This window comes from Miniopterus schreibersii (genome assembly GCF_964146895.1).
Source record: "Miniopterus schreibersii genome assembly, chromosome: 18".
Lineage (NCBI taxonomy): Eukaryota > Metazoa > Chordata > Mammalia > Chiroptera > Miniopteridae > Miniopterus > Miniopterus schreibersii.
Genome location: NC_138121.1, coordinates 20,522,896 through 20,550,792, shown reverse-complemented (window position 1 = coordinate 20,550,792; position 27,897 = coordinate 20,522,896). Strand labels below are relative to the sequence as shown.

Genomic DNA, 27,897 nt, shown 5'->3' with positions numbered 1-27,897 from the left:
ACTGTTCCCCTCAGTCCACACTTCGATCATTATGAGGGATTTAGGGAAGCAATGTGTTTCTTTCATAATCAGATCATGACTACTATACCTGCAATCTTGTCCAGAGTCTAGATCAGGGCCCTGGAGGGCATTTAGAAATATTCTTAAATGAATGAATGAATAAATATCTCATTAATCAAACCCAATCTTTTACCACTAATTATTTATAAAATTTCACCCTGCACTCTTGTTTTTCCTGAGCAAACATTTTAGTTTATTGTAACAGAGTCTTTGTAAAGCACATTTTAGAAAATGAGTCTCAGCCACCAGGATGAGACTCATCACAGTTTCCTTCCATGCACAACATGCCATCACCTAGTCTAGAATGGTAGACAGCCACCCCACTGAAATAAAACAATTTCCAGAAACTGAAATGCAAAGAGCACTAAAAATATGTCTCTTTTAAAGAAATGAGTGAAACTGCCAGCTAAACATGTATTCCAATAGATTTTTACTGTGAAAAATCTCTCTAACATTACTAAAAGACAAAATTCTTTTTTACAATGTTTGTTCTTCTCTAACATTGATGTTTCCCTGATAAATTTGCCTTTTCTTCTAATTAAATAATTAAATATATAATGCTTTTCAGAGTTACCAACATTTATGGCATCATCGAGAATTATTTGAGTCAACTTCCTTTCTAGATGATGGGGAATTTTAAAAACTGGCTCATCTACATCTGGTCATTTTTTTATCAAGATGTAATTGCTTTGCTAAAATCCCACAAATGTAAAAATCTGCTTCCAGTTCTTCTTTTGATTGCCCCAAAAATGGCTAATATTAGAAACAGTAAAAATATCACAGAGTGTGCCAGTGAAAGACTGATAGAACAGAGATTCTTTGACAAAAATATAAGCAACAGGGTGCTGTGATTAAAAACTTAACAAAAAGCCCAATATGTCTAATGATTCTTGCAAAAATAAAAACATACACCTACATTTTCATCATGAGTTGGAACAAAGCACTAAAATGGTTAACAGGTGGTTGAGATCGAAAAAGGAAAACTTAGTATTTATCAAGAAAAATATTACCATGTCAATGGCTTCTCTTTCTTCTTTAGCAAAATAATATCGTCAGATAAAATCTTCTATGGCAATCAGTTGGAACGGGCAGAAATGCCCTGGCCGACTGCGGGGCGGGGTGGAGATGGGCGAGGAGCTGGGCTTCTGGAATCGGGGCCTCTCCCTTATCCTTCTAGGTTGCCCCCAAAACAATTCCAGTTTCTAAACAGTGTTCTATGGCACGGATAATAGGTGGACTAACCAACAGTGACTGCTGGCCACAAACGACCCTGAGAAGAAAACCCAGGGTGGAAGCATGACTTTAAGGCCCTCCCGCATCTGCTTACGCAGCCCCCTCTTGTCCTCTCGCCCCTCTCATCCACGGCGGTGTCGCCCATGCACCTGCTCGCCCCACGGGGCAGATATTGGGGAGATTTTTTTAATCTTCACCCAAGGATGTTTTTTTGATTTGACTTTTTAGAGAGAGAGGAAGAGAAAGAGAGAGAAACATCCATTGGTTCCCTCCCGTACGCACACTGACTGGGGATCAGACCTGCAACCTTTTGGTGTACGGAATGGCATTCCAACTGACCGAGCCACCTGGCCAGGGCTGCAATGTGGAAATTTTTATTAACACCTTTCAATTCAGTAAAAGCTTACCAGACGGCTACATGCTCCAAGGTAATATGTTCAAGACCATGGACGGAAATATAAGAACCAGGCACCATATAATCCACTCCATTCGACCTGAGGCCAGCGCCACTACTTCTTACTGCCCTCTAACACCCCCTGGGAGGGGAAAATGTTCTTTAATCATAATACCTATTATTTAATGCAAACCTACTATGAACTCTCATACACTGTTAGTTGAAAAGCAATGAGAACAGTCACTTTGGGAAACTGTTAGGCAGTAGTATATACTAAAGCTGAGCATATGCATAATCTCTGATCCAGAAACTCCACTCTTGGGGGCGGGGTGTGCGTGTGTGTGTGTGTGTGTGTGTGTGTTCAAAGCAAATGCATGGATACAGTCAAAAGGACCTGTCCAAGAATGTTGATATATGCACTGATCATAACAGCCAAAATAATAAACAATAATAACAACAATACGCAAACCAAATGTCCATAAACAGTAGAATAAGTAAATAGATTTCCATTTGTCACATATTCACACAACAGAATACTAACCAATATTGCCTGTGAGGTGCAAACACATTCCTGCTCACATAACAGGGAAAGAGCACCCACTGACGGGAACGCCACGCTGGGGAGAAGCCGCGCTGTTTTCAACTGTTTAATTGCATAACCAATTACTAACAGCATTATTTTAGTTTACATGTATTTGTGTTAAAACAACTTGGAAAACTTCAATTGAAAATGATGACAAAACATATCTGAGTCTGTGTGAGAGCTGTGAATGAGTCAGGGGCCCGGGGCCCGCGGGGTCTTGTGAGGCTCATCACCCAAAGTGCTCCTGAAGCTCACTGATATGGGGACGTTCAGGCTAACACACGGGGCCAGGCACGTGTCGGACATTAGATTACTTCTCCCTGTGTTTCTGTAATCCCCGTGGCAGGCCGCACAGCCATGAGTCCCGTTTATGTTCAACAGGATGAGAGGGGGCAGCTGCCACCTCTGCCCCTCCCCCCCACCTACCCAGCCAGGGCCCTTCTCTCTGCCTTCATGGGCTGCCTTCTCCAAACGACATCATTTATTTCACAGAACATTTCCAGAGACAAGGCCTCTTGTGCCTGTTAAATCCCCAAGATGGACACCTGTCCTGATCAATGAAGGACTGAGTGACATAAGCAACAGGATGTAATGGAAATCACAGGGGACTTGGAGTTAAAGACGTGGCTTAAATGCCAAGTATGAGACTTCAGCCCTGTGATGTTGGGAAAGTAATTTTACCTCTAAGCATTGGTTTCCTCACTCAAACAAGGGAATTCTATGATCTAATTAGAATAGGAGCCATTGTTACAAAAACTCAAAATAGGAGTGGCTTAACAAGGTAGACGTTGTTTTCCTCTATGCCTAATAATAGGAGCATAAGAGGTCCAGCCTGATGTGGTCGCCCACAGTGCTAGGAACTCGGGCTCCTCCTTCCTGCCTGTTCTCCCATCCCCGATGACGCAGCCATGTCCCCAGGTGAAAGGTGGCCCATAATCATGTCTGCTGGGTTCACAGGAGGAAAAACCTGGGCAGGGGAACATATACCTCTCTCTCTTTTAAGGGCAAGAGCAGTGACTGGTGCTGGAGGTGGCTAGGACTTGCTCATGAGAGCCAGTTGTTAACTTTTCAGGAATTTATATGAGTTGGTTGTTAAACACAGCCTTTAGTAAAAATTAAACTACAGAAACTCACAATTAAGCAAATTATATTAAAAACAAGGGCAGTAGATACACAAAACTCAACCCTCCTTAATTGTCATTATATTTTACTATTACCTATGCTCTAATGGTTATTTACTCCTCCTGTCTATTCATGGAAACACTACACCACGGATGCTACTGCATATCTTTTTCTGACAGTGAAGACACTTCATATTAGTAGCCTGAAATGAACGAAGGTGTATTTACACTGCAGAAATTGGCCAACACTGCAATCCAGGCCTTAATTTACTTTAATTGATTGTCTGCACCAGAAGCTGGCAAACCAGCCACAACCTGTTTTGGTTCAGTCCTTAAACTAAGAAGGTTTGGGTTTTTTTTACATTTTAAATATAGAAGGGAAAAACAGGAGGAGAGGGGGAGAAGAAAATATCTGACAGAGACAGACTGTACGTGGCTGCAAAGCCTGAAATATTTACTGGCAGGCCTCTACAATAAATGTTTCTCAAACCTGATGCAGAAAATTTTAATAATTCAATGAAACTGAGACGCTTCCTTGCTGGCTGTCAGTTGGATGTCACTCTCAGCTCATAGAAGCAGCCTCAGTCCTTGTCATGTGGCCACTCCCCTCCAGCTTCAAAGCCAGAAAGGGAGAACACCCCTGTGTTGAATCCTTCTCAGGCCTTGAGTCTCTTTGGGCGGGAAGCACGCAGTCCCGCTGAAGGGCCCACGTGAAAAGGTCAGGCCCACTGCGGCTAATTACCCTTTCTTGAAGTCAGCTGTGCCATACAGCATACTCTAATCACAGTGTGACCTCCCGTCATATTTATCAGTCCTGTCCCAATCAAGAGGATGCATTACATATGGCTCGGATCAGGGGATCATTCTAGAATTCTTCCTATGACAAGGGGAACTTCATAGTTTCTGTCCCATCCACCTCTTTCATTTACATTATTATTTTGAGAATTTAATGAGATTATATATATATATATATGAATAATTCATGTTTCTTCAAAAGAAAAAAATACAGCATCTGATTTGAGCTTCTTTGTAAGTGAAAGCAGTATTTTAAGACTGTTAACAAGAATCTACTTCAGGTGCAGAAATAAAGCAATAACCAACCAGCTGTATTTTTCACGAGGTCCACAGAAACACTTGGTTAACAAGAATTTACTTCAGGTGGAAAAATAAAGCAATAACCAAAGAGCTGCATATTTTCACAGCATCTGCAGAAACACTTGGAACCCACATGCATACAGATGATATATAAAGAAAACGTTGCATCTGCCACTTCCAATGCCCAGGATGTCACCTCCAGCCTAGCTTTTTAACAAGGAAAATGCCCCTCGCCTTTGTTAAAAACAAAGCAACAGGCCCAAAACGGGGCTTATGCTAAGCCCATGTCACCAAAGCAAGACGTAACTGGATGACACACTCAGCTCGCCCTGGAATGAAATTTTAACCCAGTCAACCCAGTCACCTGAGCAGCACTTGTTAGGTCACCTGCCTGACAGACCACGGCCATCTCCTGAAGGAAGGGAACTCTGCAACAACCAACTTGCTTTTTGCCTAGTACAACTTCCCTGCTCCCGCTTCCTTCTGCCTATTAAAGTCTTTCATTTAAACAGCTCCTCGGAGTGCCTTTCTATCTGCAAGATGGGATGCTGCCCAGTTAAAATGGAGTTTTGCTCAAATCAATTCTTAAAATGTTTAATATGCCCCAATTTATCTTTTAACAGCTCTGACCTCAGAAGAAGGAACAAAAGGAGACCCCCGCACGTCCGGGAGAAGGTACCTGCAGAGCCCCCTTGGGCTCGCTGCTCTCTCGCTGCCTCTGGAGGTGCCTGGCAAGGCCCCTGCGCTGCTGGATCTCAGCTCTGCAGCTTTGCCTTAGGAGCTTTGAGACTGTCGGAGCCCCTCTGCTCCTGGAGTGGGTCCGGAAACCTGCGGGCGTCGGGCTGGGTCTGACATGGAAACCTACTGGGTCCAGGGTCTGACTGGTTCTGACTCAAATTGGGGTGGAGCCAGTGTGAAGCCAGCCCCAGGTGAGCAAATTTTGTTTGAAGGCTGAACAAGCAGGTTGAACTCATCAAAGATAATCTTGAACTACAGTGGCCACAGTGGAGAACTTTTAACCTGGATGAGCTTATCCATTTACAAAGTGCCCAGAGAAAAAGGGGTCTCAGCCACCACTCACTAACAAGGGTAAAGGGGAAATGATTCAGGTGAGCGGGATGAGACCCCTGGGACAGCCCTCAGGGGCATATCCTTCTGCAGTATGAGTAAACTGTAGGACATAACTTTAAGAACATATGATCCTGCTCCTCAATAGCCATTCAACTGTCTTGGTGGCATGACAGTTACGTAAAACACATTCTGGAAGCCTGGTAATTTTATAGTCTACACATTTCAAGCCTCCTGCTAACGGCATTAGAAGAAACTTGAGGCTAATCTAGTTGTTTAGGGGATAAAATTTGCTTGAGCTACTGAGGAAATCTGGTTTCACTGAGAATTTCCAAATAATGTCCTGCAAATCCACTGTTTTGAACATTTTCTGAAATGCAAGACTATGTGATCTGTTCATCCACAAATTGAGATACATACACAAAGAAGGGATCAGGATGCAGATCCTTGTGTGTGTGTCCTGCGGATATGTCCATCCATCTCAGAGTGAGTTTTAAAAACGGCTGCTCCATTCTTCAATACTGAGTTCATGGCACTAAGGGGATCAAGTGAGATCAGGACATTAGATGGTCTAGGAACTATGTGACCTGCAGATAACAGCTACAAAGGGGTCGGGAGCACAGAAGATGGCCCAGTCACCTTCAATACCCTCTAATAAAACAGTGCTGTCCAGTAGGAATATAATGTGAACCACATATGTAATTTTAAATTTTCTACTAGCCACATTAAAAAAATTAAAGAAGCCCGGCCGGGCGTGGCTCAGCAGTTGAGCATCGACCTAGGATCCAGACGATCAGGGTTCAATTCCCGGTCAGGGCACAAGCCCAGGCATGCAGAGAGCAGCCGCTCAATGACTCTTGTATCATTGATGTTTCTATCTCTCTCTCTCCCTCTCCTTTCCTCTCTCTGAAATCAATAAAGATATATTTTAAAAAAAATTAAAGAAAAACAACATGAAACTAACTTTAAATTTTATTTAAGCCCATTTATTCATGAAGTATTATGAACATAACTATTCACAAATATTATCATTTAAACATGTAATCAATATAGAAATTATTAATGATATATTTTACATTTTCTTGCACCAAGTTTTTAAAATCCAGTGTGTATTTGCACTGTGGACACGCCTTAATTTGGATCAGCCATATTCCGAGTGCTCAGTAGCCACAAGTGGCCGGTAACTGTCATATTGGACAGCACAGCTCTCATCTACAACTCAGTCTTTTTTTTACTATTAACCCTCACCTGAGGATATTTTTTCCATTGCTTTTCAGAGAGAGCAGAAGGAAGGAAGGGGGAGAGAGGAAGAGAGAGAAACATTGATGTGACAGAGACACATCAACTGGTCGCCTTCAGCACACACCGACCTGGGGCAGGGATTGAACCTACAACCCAGGTATGTGCCCTTGACCGGGAACTGAACCTGAGACTCTTTGGTGGGCAGGCCGACGCTCTAACTACTAAGCACAATGGCCAGGGCTATGACTTAGTCTTTTAAAAGTGTAATTCTCACATTCTATTCAACATTCCCAAATATCAGTCTCTTGTCCTTTTATCTCCCCTTCCAAAACCCACAATCCCAACATAAAATAAACATAAAAAGGCTAAAAATAAATCCCCCGACTAGAACACTATTTGGTTCTTTCCTTTCCGGGGAAATATATTTGATAACTGCTCTTAACTCAAAAGCAGACAAGAGAGGGAAATGTATGAGCAAAGAAGCAATCACCCAAAGTATAAGCATTTGGGGAACTCCATTAATATGGAATAAACCAATTTCAGATGGAGAAGGAAAATGGTTAAGAGCAAGAACTATCAGCACAGGGAAACAACTAACAATCAGCAAGTAGCCTTCAGATACATGGAATTTCAGGGCCATTTCACACACAAAAATACAAAGGCAGTAACTGAATGGGGCGTCTATGTTTATTTTCAGGCCTTTTACTAGCACTTGGGGACACAAAGTGGGTCATTCTCCTCTCTGAGAGTTCAGTCTGGGAGAGACAACCCCATGCACAACCATCTCCTATACTGCACCACATCCACATGAGGGGCAATTTAGCTTATCTAGGGGTTCAGAGGAGGTTTCGGGAAGAGTAAGGAGTTGGTCAGGTTTGTAACAAGTTCTGTGCAGTTGGTAAGACCATTTTACAAATTTGGTGATTGAATTTTGGAGACATTAAACAAATTGCCTGAGGCCATAACCAGCCAGCGAGCAGGGAAGCCAACATTTGATCCTAGGAGAAAAGTGGTAAGTCAGGGGAATATCCAGTTTATACTCATTTGTGTGACCCAGAGAGGGTAATGAAGACACTAAGGTTTCCTGGAGGCTGGCCTATGGCAGGTGGCAATATCAGTGGGACAGGGGATCGGAAACCAGGCCTGGGTCAGCTGGCCTGGTGTGAGCCACGGCATTAAAGCCTCTGGGCCTCATCTGTGCACAGGGGATAATAACAGCAACAATGATGAGACCCAGCATTTACTGTGGGCTTACTGTATGCATTCACTGCCACAGTTTTCCTCATCTCTAAAACTGGGACTAACAAGAACAGTGATGAGAACCACTGATTGAGCATGTATTGCATAAAAACCTCTGTTCTAAGAGAAATACACACCTTAGTGTTCCTCATCTGTAGTCTGTGAATAATAGCAACAGTAATAAATTACATGAACCATTTATTAAACACTTAATGGATCGTAAGCCCCTGTGCTAAGTGACTCTCAAGCCTCAGTTTCCCTCACAGGTGGACTGGGAGTAGTGAATCATCATAATAGCTAACATTCACTGAGCCTTTGCTGCGTGCCAGGTCGTTCTCAGAACCCGATTCACACTAGATAGACAAGGCCCAACTCGACAGGGTCCCCAGCAAGTCTTCCGCATGGTCTCCCCTCCCTCTTCACCTCGCTGAGCTCCACAATGCTGGCCTTCTCCAGGTGCTCCCCAGAAACAGCTATGCTGTCCCCCTCAGGGCCTTTGCGTGCGCCTTTCCCCAGACACCCACATGACCCACTCCCTCACCTCCCTACTCAGACACCACTTCCTCAGTGAGACCTTCCCTGACCATGCTATTTAAAATCCAGGGCCCACAATAGTGTCTACTGCAAAACAGACATCCAGCAAATGCTTGTTTTATCAATATATGCTTATTGGGTGCCCCAGGCCAGCCTCCGGAGCAGCTGACATACTTAACAGACCTGCAAAGTAGATGAGGGCAGAAACCCCAAGGAGGCCTCAAGAAAAGCACCCCAGATCGAGGGCGCAGCAGCGTAAAGGCTCTAAGATGACAACGTGCTTGGAGAAGGGTGGAAAGCTGGCACCGAACGCGCGAGGGGGACCCCCGATCTGACAGGTCCAAGAGGTCAGCCAGCAGGGGTGTGTGGGGAACGCAGGACTCTGGGATTTCACGCTGAACCACACGAGTCCGACTGGACCTGGTGGTTTTTAACACGTCCCCTCTTGCTCTGGTTGGCAAAACAGGCGGTTCGGGAACCCGAGATTCGGCAGCGGAGACGCCCACAGACTCTTGGAGCTGCTCAGGCACGTTTACAGCCTTGGACTTCGGCGAGGGCCCGCCAAGGGCCCGGGGGCGGAGCCCGGCCGAGGCCCCGCCCAGAGCGCCGAGGCCCCGCCCCGCCCCGCCCCGCCCCGCCCCGAGGGCTCCGGGAGCACAGACTCAGCCGGGAAGCCGAGGGCCGTCTGAAATCACTGCCTTTATTTCTGGGCGGGCCTTGACGTTCGGTGGCGACCGCGCGGGTCCTCCTGGCCTAGGGGGCCGCCAGGGCCCGCTCCACCGGCCGCTCCAGGTCCTCGGGGCGGGCGCCCAGGAGCTCCGGGCCGGCCTGCGGGGCAGAGAGTCGGGGGCGCGCGGCTGCCTTTGCCCGCTCACCGTCACCACCCGGGGGTGCCCTGCTCCCCACAGACCCTCTCTCCGAGGGACTCGGGGGCATCCCCGCCCGCTCTGCTTCCCCTCCGCCCTCCTCGCCTCCATCCCTGGCTCCCGACCTCTCCTGGGCCGGCCCCGTCCTCTGAGGTGCTCTGGGTCTGGGTGGAAACCTGGCCCCCGCATTTCTCCAGCTCCCCCTTCAGCCTGCGGAGAAGGGGCAGAGGCGAGAGCAAGAGCGGAGGGGTCGGGGAGGAAGCCGCAGAGGCGCAGCGAGCGAGGCCGAGGCGGGCGCGCGGGGACGGCAGGGCGCCCAGGCTTCTGGGCGGGGTGGTGCTGGGCGGGCGTCGGCGTCCCCTCCCTCGGGGCCCCTGCTCCCCCGCAGGGCCTCCTTCCCCTCTCACCCTCCGCTGGCTGCCGGGGCGCCCCCGACCCCCGGCGGCGAGCGCAGCCGCTGCTCCACCAGCTCCAGCTTGCTCCGCGCCAAGTTCTCTGCAGGAGGGGGGCGGGGGGAGCAGGGTGTCTTGGGGGCCTGGAGCTCCCGGGAGCCGGCCCCACCCCCGAGTCCCTACCCCATGCTGGGGTCCCACCTTCAGTGAGCAGCTGCTCCTTGCTGCTCTGCAGGGCACGGATCTCCCAGGCCAGTCGCCGCCCCAGCATCTGCGAGGAGAGAAGAGGCCTGTCTGTCCGTCTGTACTCCCGGACCCCTCCTCCTTACTTGAATTAAGTCATTCATTCATTCCCTCAACTATCTATTAACAAAACGTGCAGTTTCTGCTGTGGCTGAGTGCTGGTGGAGACACATTTCCCCCCAGTGGCTCCCCATGTCCCCGGGTACCTCTCAAATCTCATGTCCTGCCCACCCTCCAGTTTGCTCTTTCCTCAAATGTTCCAGGCACAGCTCAGCCTGGGGGCCCTGCCATTGGCCTTTCCTTCTGCCAGGAACATCTGCACCCAGACACCTGTGTGGCTCCCTCCCTTAGTTCCTTGTCTCCGCACTCAGGAATCACTTGCTGATGCCTTCCCCAAATGATATTACATGATCTATCTTACTTTTTAGAGTCTGGGTATGCTTCCCCCTGGCCCCAACCATCCTGGGACGGGCAAACACTTGGCCCTTGGGTTCCCTACTGTCTCCTCCTGCCTGGAATGCTGCGAGATGCATCCAGGGACATTAGTTGAATGAAGGAATACTCTGACCATGGATTTTTCAGGGTCCCCACTTGCCACTGCAAGGTAAGCACACTCTAGGTGAGCAGGAGGGAAGCAGGACCAGCAATGGTTACTGCAACAGTCTGGGCAACCTTGTAGCAGTGGGGGATGGTGAGAGGTGGCCAGGTTTAAGGTAAGAGCTGAAAGATTGGCTGGATGGGCGAAAAGAACTGAGTCAAGGACTTCCATGGGGTTGGGCCGGAGCAGTAGGTGAACCTGAACAGCCAGTGGAGATACTGAAATCAGGAGAGGAGGGGCTTTGGTTGGAGGCAATGGCGATGGCTCACCTGGAATTCCCAGAGATCCTTGTGCTGACCCATCAAATCCTCCAGCTGTCCTTCCACATGAGACCTAGGGGCCAACACCCAGGATGACAGAACACCTGCCAGGACTGACAAACAGCCCAGCGCAGTCTGGGGATTCCTGTGCACAGGCCTTTAAGTCTTTGCCCAATGCTCCCTCTGCTAGGAGCCCCTTTCTAAGTTTTATCATCCAAGCCTTGGTTCCAAGAGCTCTCTTCCAACAAACTCTCCCTGACGCCAGCTCCACTCTCACTCCCCACCCAGTGCCATGCCAGGGCCTAGACCTGGGGTGACTCCAGTGACTACCCAGCTTCCTCTTTTTACAACTCTTTAATCTGAGAGTTATGGATGGAATTTGGCCCATGAACTCTGCAACATGTGCTCCCAGGGAAGGGAAAGACAACCTCAGTTGTGTTCTCTGAATGATACCCCTCTCCCTCTTGCAGGAGTGGGGTTGGGGGAGGGGGCTGTTCATAACCTTCATCATTCCCCTTTCTTCTGCTGATTGAATGTGAAACTTTATAGGCCTCTGTGGAGAACATCACCCTGTCTATGCTGTCCCCATCAAACCATGAAGTTGGGCCTGAGCAGCAGGTGGACCTGAGCAATGAGCAGAGACATTGAAGCCAGCGAGGAGGGGCTTTGCTTGGAGGAACACTTTGTGAGGGGAGCCGTAGTGTAGTTTCATAGGTTCTAAAGTCCTGCCTTAAAGCCTGAATCTGCTATTCTATTGTGATTCTGGACAAGTTACTTAACCTCTCTGGGTCTCAGTTTACTTATATGTTAAATGGTGGTAATGATGGAAGGGTGACATTCACCATTAACTCATTTAATTGTAATTGTGAGGATTATGTTGATAAACATAAACTGCTTATCAGACTGTGTGTAGTATAGTTAAGCATACACACACTTTAAATATCTGGCATCAGGTTTTCCCGTACAACTGAAACCATGGTGCACCAGGGTGTGACACCTCTGGTCACAAGAACAGTTAAGTGAAGGTTCAAATGATGAAGAGATGGACAGATGGGTGGCTGGCTGGACAGTTAACTGGATGGGTGAATGGCTGGCTGAAGGAATGATGGCTGGCTAGAGAAATGACAAGTAGAGGGAGATGGCTGGGTGGACAAACAAAAGGATTACTAGAAGGGTAGATGGTCTGGGTGGGTGGTTGGGCAAAGAAATGAACAGCTAGATGAACAGATGATTGGAATGATGGAGAGAAGAGTGAATGATTAAATGGATGGAAGATGATGATAAGGAAGGCTGGAGAGATGATGTCTGGCTCGCTGGCTGAAGGGTTGGATAGTAGGACAGGTATATTGATGGGTAAATGAATAAATGGGTGAGTGGGTAGATGGATCGCTAGGGGGCCTAAATGAGCAGACAGATAAACAAATGAATGGATTGCAAAACTGGATAACCAATAGGGGAAGACTTAGAATCTAACACCAGTGGATGAAACTGATAAAGAAACCAGCAAGGAATGATTAAATGAGTGAGTTCATCTTACCACCACTATCAGAGATGCGCATAGACGTCCTTTGTCTAGCTTGTCTATATTATAAAAGGGGGAAATGAGGTATGTGTGTCCAAGATTTATTTTCCCTAGCTCTTGCTCCTTGGAGCTGGGGAGTAAGGTACGGAAGAGCTGGGCAGGGCCTCTTACCGCTGTGCCTCACTCTCCTTCTTTTCGCAGTGCAGCTCAAGGATCCTCAGTGCTTCTGTGGAGAGGAGCCAGGAGGGCCATGTGAGAGCTCTTGGGAGGTCAGGCTTGGGCAAAGGTGATGGGCACTGACAGGCACTAAGAGGACTTTAGTGTTTAATTCAAGTCAGGTGACAGCCAAGAGAGAGATTTGAGCAGAGAGGGAAGCACCCTGACTTGGGTTTCAGTGGGATTCTTTTGGCTGTTTTAGGGACTGTTGGCTTTGGTGGGATGATGGGTAGAATAATGAAGACAGAGCATCTGGTAAATACCTTGCTTTTTTCTCAAGACCTCCTCTAGGTGCACTTTCTCTCCATTCACTGGAAAACACAGTGTCACTTTGAGCCTCCAAGGAAGGGGCTATATCCTGTGCCCCCACTGCAACTTTATGCAAAAGGCATGCCCAAGGTTACACAGAAGGTCTGGGACAGCCCCAGGAGAGGAGAGGTATGTTCTTGCCACCCTGCACCCATCTCCCACTGGGGGGCTATCCTGACCCAGCTTTTTCCCCTTGGTGTCCACATCCCCTGTAAATGCCAAAGAAGTAACAACTCTGAGGAATGAGGTGACTAGAAATAAATGCACCAAGCCAGGTGAAAATAAAGGCTATGAAAAAACAAATCAAGCAGGACAGTGAGAGTGACAGAGAGGAGGTGGTATTCTATTTGCACATGGGACCATCAGGGTAGACCTGTTGGGTGAAGTTTCAGCTAAGAGCTGAAAGGTGACTTGAGACAGCAACAGGTAATCTGGATTACAGAGAATAAGAGCATTGCAGATAGAGGGGCCAGCCTACACAAAGACCCTGAGGTGTGTTCAGGAAAGCCAGCAGTGGTCATAGGATTGCAGGGTTCCTCTTTTGGTCTCACTTACAAGAGTCCAATTCCCTGCGCAGGGCCTCCCAGAGAGCTTGGGCTTCTCCCAATTCCTCACAGGATTCCTTCTTTGCTGGGCCAAAACAAAAGGAAGGCAGCACTGTGTGAATGCAGCCTCTAGCCTTGCTATTGTCCCTCAGGTTGTGATACCACACACTCATCTTTAAACAGCCTGGAGGGGCCTGGGTTTTATAGAGAAGTGGAGGCATCCAAGGTCCATTGCCAGCCTCCGTCCATTTACCTTGCTGAAGCTCATTAATCCGGTTAATCAGGTCTTCTATCTGTGGCTCCAGGCTTCCCTCTGCAGAAGGAAAGAGAGACTGAACCAAAAACAGGTGCCTGGCTATCCAAGGTGGATGGGGGAGGGGGGCTGGTACTGTATGTCTGCCGCTGTCATCAACACACATTTATTGTCTGCTGGGTTCTGTAAGAGGCCCTGTGCAGGGCTTGCATTCTGGGTGCAAGAGATGGACAGAAAACAAAGATGTGGTATCAGTGTAGTGGCAGTAACTGCTGCAAAGGGGAGTAAAGTGAAGGGGCTGAGGAGTGAAAGGAGAGAAGGTGCTTCCTGAGGTGTGGAAAGGCCCCGCATGAGGAGAGGGAAGGGAGCCCTGCCATTTTGGGGGGGTGGGAGGGGTGGGGGGAGGACCCATGCCAGGCAGAGGGATGAGTGCATAGTCCCTGCTGAGAGTAAGTGAGGCAGATGCCCAAAGTAATGGCTTAGGGGCTGGTGTGGGAGGTGTGAGTCTATAAGCAATTGGCGAGTAGCAAGAGGCAAGGTGGGGGGGAAATGGGGGTGCAGATCACTCAGGGCCCCCTGGGACATGGTGGAGGCTTCTAGATGTAATCCTGAGCGTGGTGGAAGCCAAGGAAGGCCACCTGCCTGCCCCACCCTGTTAAAAGCCTGGCTAGGCAGTTGTCACTTGTCCTGGACTCCAGTATTGGTCTCATTAGAGAAATGGGAAAAATGCTACTTTAATTTTGTAGGTGGCAGCTTTCAAGTTCTCCGGTGACAGGGAGGTCACTGTCTCTTAAGCGGAGTCATCTCTACTTCTCACAGCCTCAATATCAGCATTTTTTTATGGGGAAGCCTTCTTTCTTGTCTTTCTTGGCTTTAAGATCGGTAGCACAGAGCTGGGGCAAAAAGTTTCCCAGCCTTTGCTGGGTGTCACTAACAACCCCAACACTCTGGAGTTAATGAACTCAAGCCCTGGATTTTCTGAGGCCTCCAGCTCCAGCTCCTGTGACTTCTAGGACAGTGGGTGCTTCCAAGGTGCTAATTATGACTGACAAATCCTCGAGGGTCTCTGTTTCACTGGTGGTGGTCAGGGTCACTCTGCATTTCCAGTCCTGCAATTTCTATAATTTTAGCCTAGGCAGGAGCCCCAGTGCACTTCCACAGGTAGCCACAGGGTCGGGGGAAGGGAAGGTTCCCTTTTATTAGGGGCAGACTAATGGACTGCCGAATTTAACCTGAGGATGGGCTGGGGGGTGTCCAACCTCAAACCCAGCCAGCAATCTGCCCCACCCTGATGTAGGCTGTCTCTCAGGCCCCCCTCAACATGCAAGGCAAGGCACAAAGCTATCTGTATTGCTATTTGTATATGAAAAGTGCAGACAACCCGGTTGGGCGTGGCTCAGCAGTTGAGCATCAACTAGGATCCAGATTGGGTTTGATTCCTGGGTGGTTTTCGAGCTTGGGCCCTAGTCAGGGGAGTGCAGGAGGCAGCCAGCCTATCAATGACTCTCTCATCACTGATGTTTCTACCTCTTTCCCTTCCTCTCTCTGAAATCAATAAAGATATATTTCATGAATGTCTGGAAAAACACCCAAGAATTTTAGAAGAGTCACTGCTGTCCTGTGGTCAGGAAAATGAATGACTGGACTGGTGGGTGGGTGGGTGGGGGTGAGTGTGTGTGTGTGTAACAGCATAGGGTTTTCCATCCCCTTATACTTCTTGAATTTTGAAGCTGTATTTTTGGTTCAAAGAATAAATTGTATTAGAGGGGGAATGTGCCGTGGGATAATTTCACAAGGTTGTGAGTTGAGGGAGCTGGGTTTGAGCCACACGCATGACTCAAAACCCCAGGGAAGCCTCAGATACAAGGAGACACACGACCTTTTTGCAGCTTTTTCACCATTGCCAGCAAGTCTTCTGTCTTCAAAGACTTGGTCTGCCCTGTGGAGATGAAAACCAGAATTACAGGATCCAGTGATAGTGAGAGGGGACTGAGGAAAGGTCAGGCTCCCTGGGAAGGGAGGAAGTCCCAGTGGCTTCCGCAGACAGCTCTGGGCTGGACCCAGGATAGGCTGAGGGCCAGGGCGAAGCTTCCAGCTAAGCAGGGCCCCTGCAGGACCCCATCTCTTGTCCCTGAGGTTTACAGTGTGTGCTAGATGAATCAGGGCCCCTAATGGAGAGCTTCTCCCTAGAGGTCAAAGGACACCACAGATCCCTTAATGAAACTCAGGGGTGAGAGAAGGGGAAGCACTTTTACCACTGCTGTTCAAAATCAGTATGAAGTTCTAACCAAAGCAATAGGGCAGAAAGATTTCATATGAATTTCTTTAAAAATCATCATATGCCACATTTTGCATATTCTTAAAGAATTTACAGGTCTAGAAAATAGTAATTAATGACTTCTAACAATAAAAAAAAGAGACAACTGGGTATTATGAGCTTCTTGATGGAAAAACGTAACACCATCTATGAAGGATCCTTGCTAACCAAAAGAAAAGAACAAGGTTTCCATACCTAAATATCAATTCAAAGGAAATACAGGGGGCAGAGAAACATGTTAAATTATATCATGGGGATGTGATCAGTATTACAAGACTCTGGCAAACTCTACAAGACAATCTTGTTTCTTCAACAAATTACAAAGAAGAAAGGGAAAACTATGATTGAGACTTGAGACATGTGTCAATCAATTGTAATGAATAGACCTAATTTTTTATCTTGATTCAAACACACTTTTCACCATATATACTTCTATATTTTTTAACATGACCCTGTTTTCCTTTTAGAATTATAACAACAAAAATAGAAATCAGAAAATATGTTGATACCTTAAACTCTTTTTAAGGCTTTCAGACTTTCTGGTGGTAAATACCCCTCACACAACTCCTCTGGATCAGAAATTCCACTTCTAGGAATCTATCTTAAGGAAATAATTAGGGATGATGGGCGAGATGTTGTTTGTCATCTTAAAAGACGGAAGCAACCTAAAGATGCTTTAGTTGATTATAGCACATTTGTAGGATGAAATTCTTTGCAGCCATTAAAAATTAAGCTATAAACCAGGGGTTCTTAACCTGAACTTATTAAATTTTGTTCAACTATTTGGTGATATGTTCACTTTCTTTACATATTTTTGTCTTGCCTAAAACCTTTTACAAATTAGTATGCATTGATTTAATTTTGCATTTGAATTTTTAAATTACTTATTAAACAAATGTAGAACATGGAGTAAAAAGTAAGTCTCCCCTCACCAACAGCCCCGTCCTCAAGTCAATGCCCTTCCCAGTGTAACCACTGCCAACAGTTTGGTGAAGACACTCAGGTCTTTTAATAAAATGTATTTCATGTATTGCTTTAAGTTTTACTTTCTTAGCCAAGTAACATTCTAAAAACATTCAAACACTGCACAAACATGTGAAGTTAAAAATGAAACTTCCCCCCTTCTCTCCTTGGCCCCAAATCTCAGTGCCTTTCTCTGAACTTAATAGCCTGGTTTGTATCTTCTTGAGGCTTTAAACATTTTTAAATACTCGTAATATTTGGAAATTAAACAAAAAATTAAAGCTATTTTAGTAATATGGAGAGGTGTTTGTTACTGTTTTCTTTCTGAATACTTCATTATGAAAATTTCCAAATGCTCACAAAAGTAGGGAGAATACCAAGATGAACTCTGATTTACTCAGCACCCAAACCTGACAATCATTAATATTCATGATGTTTTTCCTGTGCTGAAGTATTTTCAAGCAAGCCCCAGGCTTCATGACATTTCATCCTGATACTTAAGTCTCACTACTTGAAGACATTTTCTTAGATGACTCCAATCCTATAATCACACCAATATTAACAATCACACTAATCGCTGGATCATTAATATCACCCAGTACCCTGAATGTGTGATTTCCCCTTATTGTCCCCATGTCTTTTATAGCTGTCTTTTGCAACCATTTCTGTGAAAGTTCCAGTTATGTTTTTCCTCTCCCCTGCATTTCCATTCCTAGTCATGGGGTAAGACCATGGCTGATCAGTAAATCTTTTAAATAACCCAACTAACATCTTGATAAAAATTTTTTAAATCCATGTTACAAAACAGCCTATTACACATGAGCACCTTTTAAACATTTTATTTTGAAATAATTTCAGATGTACATAAAAGTTGTAGAAATAGACCACAATGCTCCTACTTGCCCTTGTATCAGGATTCCCATTTGTGGGTGTTTCTGTACCATAAATTGCAGGCATCATGGCCCATAATTCCTTAATGTTCCAGTGTATGTTTCCTCTATATAAGGGGAATCTACCAGGTAACCACAGTATAACCATCAAAACCAAGATATTAATATTAATCAATATTAATATATGATCCCCGGATGCCATTCAAATATCCCTTCCTCATGTTTTAAAATTACATAGTACTACTTACATTTTCCTGAAAAATAAAACAAAAAAATTACAAAAATGCCTCCACTTTTGCACACTCCAAGATTCAGGTCCCTTATTAAATCATCAGGCCTTTTGTTTTCATATATTTTTCTGTGCAACCCATAAAGGGTTATAGGTGACATTCCCCCTACTTTATTTTGAATATGCAAACTTGCTTTTTTCTCATAAAAATACCTTTCTGGAGTTCATTCTGTGTCAATAAATCATGATCTTATCCTTTTAAAATTAATTTTTAATTCTTTTAAGTTGAAATTTAATTTTTGCTCCTGCTGCTTAATAAAAAATGTCCACCACACAGGCATCCCACAATATGCATGAATATGCCTAAGTTTAGCCATTTCCATGATTGCTCCTTGTGTTTTGCTTCCATCAAGATTCTAATGCCTTTTTCAGGTCCATACATCTCTGTATTCTCCCGATTACTAAGCATGGCGACTGAAGGTATGAAACAGCAATTTAGATTCTAAAAATGTTCTGCCAAACTGCCTCTAGCAAAGCCTTTACTGGTCAGCTCTCCCAGTGAGATAAGAGATCGCCTTTCCCCCCAGAGTAATCAATATTAGATATTATCCCTCCCTTTATAAAGCCAGTTTTAATGGCTAGAAATGGTAATTTGATATGCTTTTAAATTTACTCCCTTGCTGATGAAGTCAGTAACTTCACTTGTGACAAATCTTAAAGATTGATACTAAAAGTATCAGTGGCAGCTATCGTGCTTAATAAATGAGATCTACTGGCACCTGTCTCATTTCTGTCTGTCCTGTTGAACGTTGGCATTCAGAGTGTGGCCCTCATCTGAGAGCTCTCCACATTAGGTGCTTCATTACTCACACAATAAACGAAGAAAATTATTGAGCACCTACTACATGCCAAGCAGGCACTGTCTGGGCGTTGGGGAAACAGCAATAAAGGGCCCCCAGGAAGCTCATATCCTAGGACAATAAACAAATAATCTCTATTATTGTTGTCTGCATGGACGGGCCCGGAGAGAATGCAATCATGTTTATTAATACAGCCGCTTAAAGGCTGCAGAAAGGGGGTTATAGGTGAAAGGAGGGCATAAAGTGGACAACTGTTGAAACAGTGAGGAGCACACGGGCATTCCTTCTCTGCGCTTCGGTACACTGTGAAAATCCTTACGGTTAAAAACACGCTAGCGGCACGGAGCGCGCCGGGGAGGTTCCCCGCCTGGCCTGCGGTTCCCACGGCCTGCAGGCACTTCTTCCCTCACTAGCGTGGGCGTCATCACCGAAACCCGGAGGGACGCCGTCCGCGGCCGGCCCTTCTCAACTGCGGTCCGAGTCCGCGCGGCGTGAACGGCGAGCGTCAGTATCAAGCGATACCGGGAATCACCCAATTTGTGCGAGGCGGCGGCGTGGTTTCTGTGAGAATGCCCACCTGCATCTGTGGCCTGAAGAGATGCATACTGAAGTACTGTTTACCTGAAAATACTAAGCAATTTGTCCAATGAAGCTGACAGGAGTTAATCTAGGTGAGAATATGCATGTTATTAACCTCACTATTGAACAGGACTTTATAAAAGACTAAAATTTTTACTTTTTTTTCCCCCTCGAGTACTGCAATCAGTATTTACTGGAATGGGACGGAGGTTCCCCCTTGTGCCCCGGCCGGGGGGATCAGCTCACCCTCGCCACCTTCACCCTGCTCTGCCTCCCGGGGGCCCGCCAGCCGCTCCGCGCTCACAGGCTCCGGCATCTCCGCCATTTCCCAACGCGGGAACGTGGCGCATGCGCCTTCGACACTTGGGTGGGGAAAAACCAAAACCAAAACCACGCGAGGGCAGACAGGCTCTCGGCGCGCATGCGTGTAGTGACCCGAGGTGACGCGGGGGCGCGAACTTGCAGCTCCAGTTCAGAGAAAACAGGGGCAGAACTGGGATCCGGGCGGGTGGGGGACTCCAGGGAGGGCGCTCTCCCCGGGTTGCTCGCGTAGGGCAGGAGAAAAGCTGTCTGTGGCAGTGGCCATTCTCAATTAAGATTTTAGGAGTCCACACAAAGTCAAGTCGGGGACAAATGTGGATGTGCTATGCGATGGTACACAAGAGTTTCTGAGTCCCTTTTCATTCACAAATCCTCTCTTAACAGCCAGGGAGAGGTGAGTTATCTCCATTTCACAAATGAGCAGAATGAGCCTTAGAAACTAGGTGAGAGTAACTCCTATGTAAAAACCATGGACCTCAGCTGCTGTGTGAAGTCAGGGGCTTTGCTCCTGGTCACACACAGCTAGACTGGAGGCCACCTTTCTCACTAACATTAGCAGCAATCAACATCGATGGGGTCATTTTTGACAGGGTAAAGATGAAGTACATGAAGGGCAAAGGAATGTCCTTGTGGGGATTGGTTTAGGCCTTTTCTTTAGTTTTTTTCTTTGTGCAGTTATGCTGCTACCCATCTCTGTTGTGGGCAAGCCCTCAGTTCTTGCCCCACAGCCCAGGGAGAGAGAGATCAGCCACAGACACCACCATTTAACCACCCCACCCTTCCCACCTGTCTCACTTCCAGGGTGGAGACAGAAGGTAAAAGCCAAGGTGGTCGTTCCCAGCACTGCCCAATTTGGGAGTTCTGCCTCTCAAGGTCCAGTGAACAAGCCGTTATGGGAAGCTTGGTCTGCAGAGGCAGATGAAGCTGCTGGGGGTGTGGAGTACTTGGGTGGGTAACGAATGAAGAGCCGATCCTCCTCTTTCTTCACCCAGCGCAGGAGTTTGGTCACTACCAAGATGGCACCTGTCTTGGTCACCAGGGGGCTGAGACAGGTATAGAGCTCAAATTTGGAAGTCACCTGTGGATTTGAGAGAAGACAGTCAGTTGGGCGGGAGCTGGTTATGCCCAATCCTGTCCATCCAACCCTAGCCCCATGCCTATCTCCTGTTTGGCGGCAGCTCCCACCTGGTGCCGCCTGGTTACTGGTAAACTGATATTATTATGCCATGGGTGGGCCAGGGGTTCTCAGTTGAGCCAAAGGATCATTTAGATCAAGAGGCTTCAATTGGGTGATGCTGGCTGTACTGTGGACCTCAGTTTGCTTATCTGTAGAATGGGTATAACAACAATGCTTTTTAATGAACAATTGCTGCATACAAGGTCATGTTCTGAACTCCACACACCTATGTCTTTATCATCTGTATTCTGAGTGTAATAAGACGATTAATTCAATTTAATCCTCACAACTACCTGAGCAGCTTAACGTGACCAGATCACCAGTATCTTTCCACACCACCTCTCACTGATCTCCCCTCACTCCCTATGTCACAGCCACTCTAGCCTCTCCTTGCTATTCCCCAAACATAAACCAAGCTCACAGCATTTGCACAGTCCTTTCTCTCTGCTGGCTGTACTCTTCCTGCAGATACCCACATGGCCCACTACCTCCCCTCCCACTTAGATGCCTTCTCCTCGGTGAGGCATCCCCTGATCACCCAATTTTAAATCCTGGGCCTACCATATCTTGGCTTTGAAATACCATTCTTCACTAAAGGGTACAAGGGCTACTTGGACAAATGGACTGACACAGAGAAAGTAAAAGATGAGCTTGGGACATCTTGTGCCAGAAAGAAAGAAGTATTCCAACAGTGATGGGGACGTGTCAAAATGACACAGGGGCAAATGTGCCTAAATCACAGCTCCCACTGGCTATATCAGAGACAATTTGAGCAACAAAACAGATAATAGACAAGAAAAATAAATGATAGAAAAGGATTTTAGCCCACTGAATTAAAGAAAAATCCATGACACCATACTGATATAAAATTAAAAATTTAACAAACACACACAGGAGAAGTTCTCCAAGACAACAGAATCTCGAACAGTAACTGTAGAAGGAATGATACGGTTACAAAACCACCATTTGGTAAACACCAAAGTAATAACTGTTGCAGGCAAGAATTATTAATGGATATTAAAATTAGTGAATGAGAGCATAATGAAAAACAGAACACTAAAATAATCACCTCATGCTATTTACTAATCACAAAGGGGAAAAATACTAACTTTAGATAAATCTGATGGATTACTTAACTAAGTGATCAAGGTTAACATCATCAACAATGAAACAAACTGACATCATGGGTCTCCTGATATGATGCACAGGACACAACATCGCTTCTGTGATATTCTTTCCAAAAATGCATTACCTCAATTTAATCATGATAAAACATCAGAAAAACCCAAGTTGAGGGACATTCTACAAACTAACTGGCTGGCACTCTTTAACAGTGCTAAGGTCATGAAAGACAAAAAAGACTGAGGAACTGTTCCAGAATAAATGAGACTAGGGAGACACAATAAATAAATCCAACATGTGATCCTGGACAGAATTCTGGACCAGTAAAAAAACACTAGTGGGACAACTGGTGAAATCTGAATGAAGTCTGTGGATTAGACATTATTATACTGATGTTAATTCCCTGATTTTGATAAGTTACTGTGGTTCTGTTAATATCTGGAGAAACTAGGTAATAAAACTATTTATAGTAATTTTTGTACTACTTTGCAACTCTCTGTAAGTCTAAAATTGCTTGAAAATTAAAGTTTAAAAAAAATTAAAAATACAGTAAAGTCCTTGGCCTGCAACAATGCCTGATACACAATAGGCACCCAACAAATTTTTTAATAAATGTACACAGAATGGCAGAGCCTGGGGAAAGGTGCCATTTCCAATGGGGTCACCTTAACCAAACTCCCAGAATAGCTGACTTTTACTAGACCCATACAAAGTGGGGACAGGAGACCCGGAAAGACCCCAGGGAAGGATATCCCAGGTAAAAAACATAGCATGGGACCAAGCCTGTGGTTTCAAGGAATTCTGGGAAGGGACTGAGGGAGTCAAAACTGAACTAGTGCCTGTAGACACATGGGTGGGCCTAATGGGAAAATGGGAAATCAGCAGGCACAGTGAGGGTTGCTAATGGGGAAACAGCAAACTGAATGATGGGCTGATGAGGTTTGTAGACACTGTGATTGACCCTTAACAGGTTTCAAAGACACATGGGTAATGCAGGAACAGTGTTGAAAGCAAAAGTATACAAAGCCCAGGCAAAGGCATGGTGTGTTTGTTGATGGATGGAGTTTGTTATGACTGGGGGGGGGGGGGGGGGGATACAATGGACAGAAAAAAGAATTGAAACAGAGCCCTCTACCCAACTCACCCAGGCCAGCAGTGTCTCCTTCTCAGCCACGTGGTAAATGAGGCGCAGAGGCCGGGAAGTACTATGGAGGCGCGCATGCAGGCGGTGGTATAGGTCCGATAGGCGCTGCCGTTCCTCCTCTCTGCTGTACGGGGCCTCTAGCTCTGGGCTGCAGTGATGACAGGGGTAGGGGATAAGGTCAGTCTAAGGCTTTCTAGGTTGGCCCATCTCCCCCCAGTCTAGGGAGTTCAATTAAGTTAGGGGGCTAAGCCTTCCCATTAAACTTGAGGAATGTCCATGGCTAGAGGACCAGCTATCCCATTAAACTATAGGATTCCTTGAGTACGGGGTTGTGGTCTCCATTAGAATAAGGAATTACTTGAGATTGGTAGTTGAGCCTCCCTCATCAGTTAGACGCCCATTCTATTCCATCTTTCTAGAGCATGGCTGGCTCTCTTTCCCAAATCATGTCTAGGAGATGCTGAACCTTCCAGTTATATAAGCCTTCCCACCCAGCGAACTGCCCACAGGGTCAGGACCTACCTGGTAAACTGGGGCAGCTGGCGGTGATGGTCGGGGATGTCCAGTGGCTTATAGAGGAAGTGCCGGAGGCGAGGTGCCCCCACAGCCTGCACACTGTAGGAAGGGGCACTGGCTGATGGGGCATTAGAGAAGTTGGCAGCCTCCCCAAGGGTACGCATGGCACCAAGGGTGAGCATGCCGTCTTCCACCAGGCGCCGGCAGTTGGCCATGTCATGGAAGGCCTCAGGGTCGGTGCCAAGCAGCAGCAGACAGACAGGCATGGCGTCCAGGCGGGCCACATAGGCATAGAAGAAACCATCTGGGTTGAAGCGGGGCAGGCACACAGGTGCCCATGCCTCCCCCGCTGCAAAGGCCGGTGCACTGACCCAGTTGAGCAACAATTGCAGGTCGGCTGGGTCCAGCCGGCACTCAGCCAGCACATTCCGCTCCTGGGCTGCTGTCACCAGTTGACCACTCACCGCCAGCACAGAGAGTGCCAGACCAGGTGCTGTGCAACGGCGGAGCAGTGCACCCAGCGCTTCCCGCAGCGGGCGAGCGAGGGGCACACAGCGCACGGCACCCAGGAGCAGGGCACCTGGGTCCCGCTCCACACTGTCTAGAAGCCGGTCTAGTGTGCGCTCTGAGCCAGCCAGCAGGCGGCGGAGGTCGTAGTTCTGCTTTCGGGCAAAGATGCGGGCCACGCTTGCGCGTGTCAATGTGCTCACGATCTGTGCGTGCACAGCTAGCAGCTCCCCCCGCAGCTGGGCTGCTGACTGAGGAGTCCTTGACACAGCCACCAGCAGCAGTGGGCCCTGCTGTAGGAACACCAGCTTGTGGTCCTCTAGGGGAGGGAAGGGATGGGCAGGAGGTAGAGATGAGTCAGTGATGACTGGAGGGGGTCAGGTGAGGCTCTTCCGCCCTTTCCCTGCACTCACACCTCTGGCCCAAGCTTGCACAGGGTCACTCTGCGGACACTTGGACTAGAGTAAGGACAATCTGGGGGAGTTTGAACATTTGTAAAGACATAATGGGATGGTCAAAGGATCAGGTTAGACATACAACATGAAGTGGGGGGAGATGAAGCAAGGACTGACAGGAAGACATCCAACTCAGCCACAAAGCCCTCAACAAAATGCTGTCAGACAAACAAGGAAGTATCCAGCAAGTCACTTACATCCCAGTGAGTTAATCACGCAGAATCCAGAAGGCCAAACTGACAAATGGACACAGCCCCCACCCCCACCCTTCAGATGCCTGGACAGCCATCCACATACACTCACCCACACCTGGCTGGCTGGACAGTGCAGGAAGTCAGACAGACCTACAGCTACCCAGCCAGCCATATCCATATTCCCAGTCACTGCCCCCTGTTCTACATCCTGCCCCTTTGCTCACCAGCATAGATGGCGCGGATGGCATCTCCTGCACTCTGCACGAAGGACACGAGAGCTGTCATCACACCCATGGTAGTGGACAGTGCCTCCACACTACCATACCTCGAGTAGATGGGCTTGCCTGCCTCGCTCAGCACAAACACATGCTTCCGCTTGCTGCGCCAGTCCTCGTCACTGGGGTCTCCGCCCTGAACCCCAGAGCCACTCTCAGGGTCACCCATGGGATTATTCTCAGAGGCTGCAGGATCCCAGAGTCTACAGGTACATGAAGGGGACTCTGACTGGGGCAGTGGTGACAGCAGCAGGCTGGGTGGCTGGTCCTTGGTGTCGGATCCTGAAAGCGAGCCCCTGGTGGGTCATGTCTGTGGACTCACACTAACCCCATGTGCCCAAGGACCCACCAAATACCTACCAGTCCGTCCGTCCGTGTCCCGTCCCCCGTCCCCCACCTCTGACTCCTAATGCTGACACAGACCTCCAGGGATCAGACCTCCAGGTATCTCCTCTGCCACTCAATTACATCCACATGATTCCCTTAAAACCCTGATAATCCAATCTCTCATTGTCATAATTGAACCCTTTATGTCCCCAGAGACCAATTATTCCCCAAAGTGGTCAATGAGCAATGCCCTCAATGACTCCTATTGATTTTCCACAGAATACCTTTACACATCCACTTGGGTCTTCAAAGACTTTCCTACTGGTCCTCTAACTCTCCAAATAATCTAACTGACATCCACTGCCTCCCCGCCAATAATCACCATTAACATCCACGAACATCTGGTTCCTTAAAAGACTCCCTCCAACAGCTTGCCTTTGTCTCCTCAATGATGTAAATTCTCTGAGTGCCCACTGGCGCCCATGGATCCTCTTCTCCACCTCGGTGACTTAAATAGCACCCTCTAGCCCCAAGAGACACTGACTTCTAAACAGTCCACCTTGGACCCTAATAACTTACTTTTGGTCAGTCATTGACCTAAACATCCTAAATCCCCAATGTCCTTCTTCGAGCCCAGCTAATTCCCTTTTGGTACCTCACACATCTAAACTCACTCCAGGTCCCCAGCGAACACTCCCTGATGCCCGCTGACTTCCTTTTCACCCCTCGATGATTTACCCCAGTGTGAGTCAACAATGACCTCCTACTGATCACATGCAACCCTGTCGGACCCGAAAGGCCCTTTACTAGTTCCTCACTGGCCTCCCCCAGCAGGGACAGCCCCTATAAATTCTTCCCGAGACCCAGGTGAGGAAAAGCCATACCTGTTTCCTCCAGGCCCTCGTCTCCGGAACCCGCGGGGTCCCCGGGAACCCCTCCGCCGTCTCCAGCCTCCTCCCTGGGGAGCCGCGTGGCCTCCAAGTCCTCTGCGTCCCCGGGGGCTGGGGCAGCAGCGTCTCCTCCGGCCTCCATCTGCACATCCCTGTGCGGGAGGGGAGCGGAGGGTGACCGTCAGCAAGAGAAACTCCTTAAAAGCCTTCACTGAGCTTAGCCCTCAGTGCACACGCGTAGGGCTCGTTTCCCACTTGGTTTTCAACAGGAGAAGGCATTTTCAAAGACGACCAAATACTTGCATCCTCCGACACTTGCCAAAAAGGACGGATCTACCGGGCCTCGGGAGATACAGACACATAAACACCTGTTCTAACCCGGTATCTCAACCGCCCGGGTACCAGTACTTCCCGCAGCCTCGGCAGCAGCCCACTTCCGGGTGCGACGGCCGCCTCGCCACACTTCCGGGTACGAAGGCGCTGCGGCGGAACTGGCGGCGGCGGAGCTAAACGGGTGCCCGCGGGGCCCGACCCTTCTCTCCCGCCGCCCACTGGCCTTCGCTCACCGTTGAGATGGAGCGCACCACTCCCGGAGCTACGTGGGGTCTGGTGGGGAGCCCAGCTAGCGCCCCGTGCGCTCCTTTCCACCCAACCGGCTCCCGCCGCTACCCCAGGCGAGCCGGGCCCGCTTCTACCGCCGGCTGTTGGCGTGAGGGGGCGCGGCTCCCGGTCAGCCAGTCGGGAGTCGGGCGGCAGCACTGCCTCCCGTAGGGCCCAATCGAGGAGAGCCGGCTTCCCTCCGGCCGCATCCGCCCCGTTCTCTACCAATACTGTGCGTTGGCTTGCGATTGCGCTCCCCCGTTCCTTGACTGACAATCTCCCCGACCCAATCGAAGGCTCGAGCCAAGTCCTCTTTTCACTCGAGGACGTTCACAGCCTAAATAATATAGGTACCCGCGCCCGACCAATAGACGTGCTCTCCTCAAAGTGAGGCGACTGCATCCTCTGTCATCCACTAGGAAAGGCGGAGGGATGAGGATGAAGCTTGGGCGACACCGAGTGCTTGACGGACAGCCGCCCCTGCCAATGGGAGTGCCGTGCGCAACCTGGCCGGCCTATGGAACTCGGCTGCTAAAGCGGGAGGCGGACCTAAGAAGTATTAGTCTCTCCGTATTCGGCCGGGCTAGGGCGTCGCGGACTCTGGAAGAAGGGAAGCGTGAGCCGTGAACGTCCTCTCGGCGCGGGGGAGTGAGTTTGCGAAGGTCATGCGCCGGCTGATCAGGGCTTGCCCAGATGGGCAAAAGGCTGAGCTGAACCTCCTTCCAAAAACATGGCTCTGTGGGCGGACCTACAGCGAT

At 48.0% G+C, this 27,897-nt stretch overlaps 2 protein-coding genes across 3 annotated transcripts; both read right to left on the bottom strand.

The window, feature by feature from the left end:
* Positions 1-9,322: 9,322 nt before the first annotated feature.
* On the bottom strand, positions 9,323-19,927 carry SYCE1L (synaptonemal complex central element protein 1 like; the record flags this gene model as incomplete). Its single annotated transcript, XM_081119067.1, has 10 exons — positions 9,323-9,397; positions 9,561-9,645; positions 9,843-9,930; positions 10,029-10,098; positions 10,938-11,001; positions 12,622-12,676; positions 12,930-12,977; positions 13,774-13,833; positions 15,653-15,712; positions 19,858-19,927. 10 exons carry the CDS (start codon positions 19,925-19,927, stop codon positions 9,323-9,325), a joined length of 675 nt encoding a protein of 224 aa, XP_080975193.1.
* MON1B (MON1 homolog B, secretory trafficking associated) lies at positions 17,876-27,266 on the bottom strand. Of its 2 annotated transcripts, none has more exons than XM_081119515.1 (6): positions 27,106-27,266; positions 26,534-26,691; positions 25,272-25,604; positions 23,898-24,717; positions 23,376-23,523; positions 17,876-21,010 (listed from the first exon to the last, which is right to left on the bottom strand). In XM_081119515.1, exons 2-6 carry the CDS (start codon positions 26,679-26,681, stop codon positions 20,801-20,803), a joined length of 1,659 nt encoding a protein of 552 aa, XP_080975641.1. In that variant the 5' UTR covers positions 26,682-26,691; positions 27,106-27,266; the 3' UTR covers positions 17,876-20,800. The 2 variants fall into 2 exon arrangements, with proteins under 2 accessions (XP_080975641.1, XP_080975642.1); XM_081119516.1 differs by lacking the exon at positions 27,106-27,266 and adding an exon at positions 26,908-26,953.
* Positions 27,267-27,897: the final 631 nt, after the last annotated feature.

What these genes read in the sequence shown, in the direction of transcription:
- MON1B (XM_081119515.1), bottom strand. Translation starts at nt 26,681, where the DNA reads ATGGAGGCCGGAGGAGACGCTGCTGCCCCAGCCCCCGGGGACGCAGAG. An exon ending in CATCCGCGCCATCTATGCTG is followed by an intron (nt 24,718 to 25,271) that starts GTGAGCAAAGGG and finishes TCCCTCCCCTAG; the next exon opens with AGGACCACAAGCTGGTGTTC. An exon ending in AGGAGACACTGCTGGCCTGG is followed by an intron (nt 21,011 to 23,375) that starts GTGAGTTGGGTA and finishes TCAAATCCACAG; the next exon opens with GTGACTTCCAAATTTGAGCT.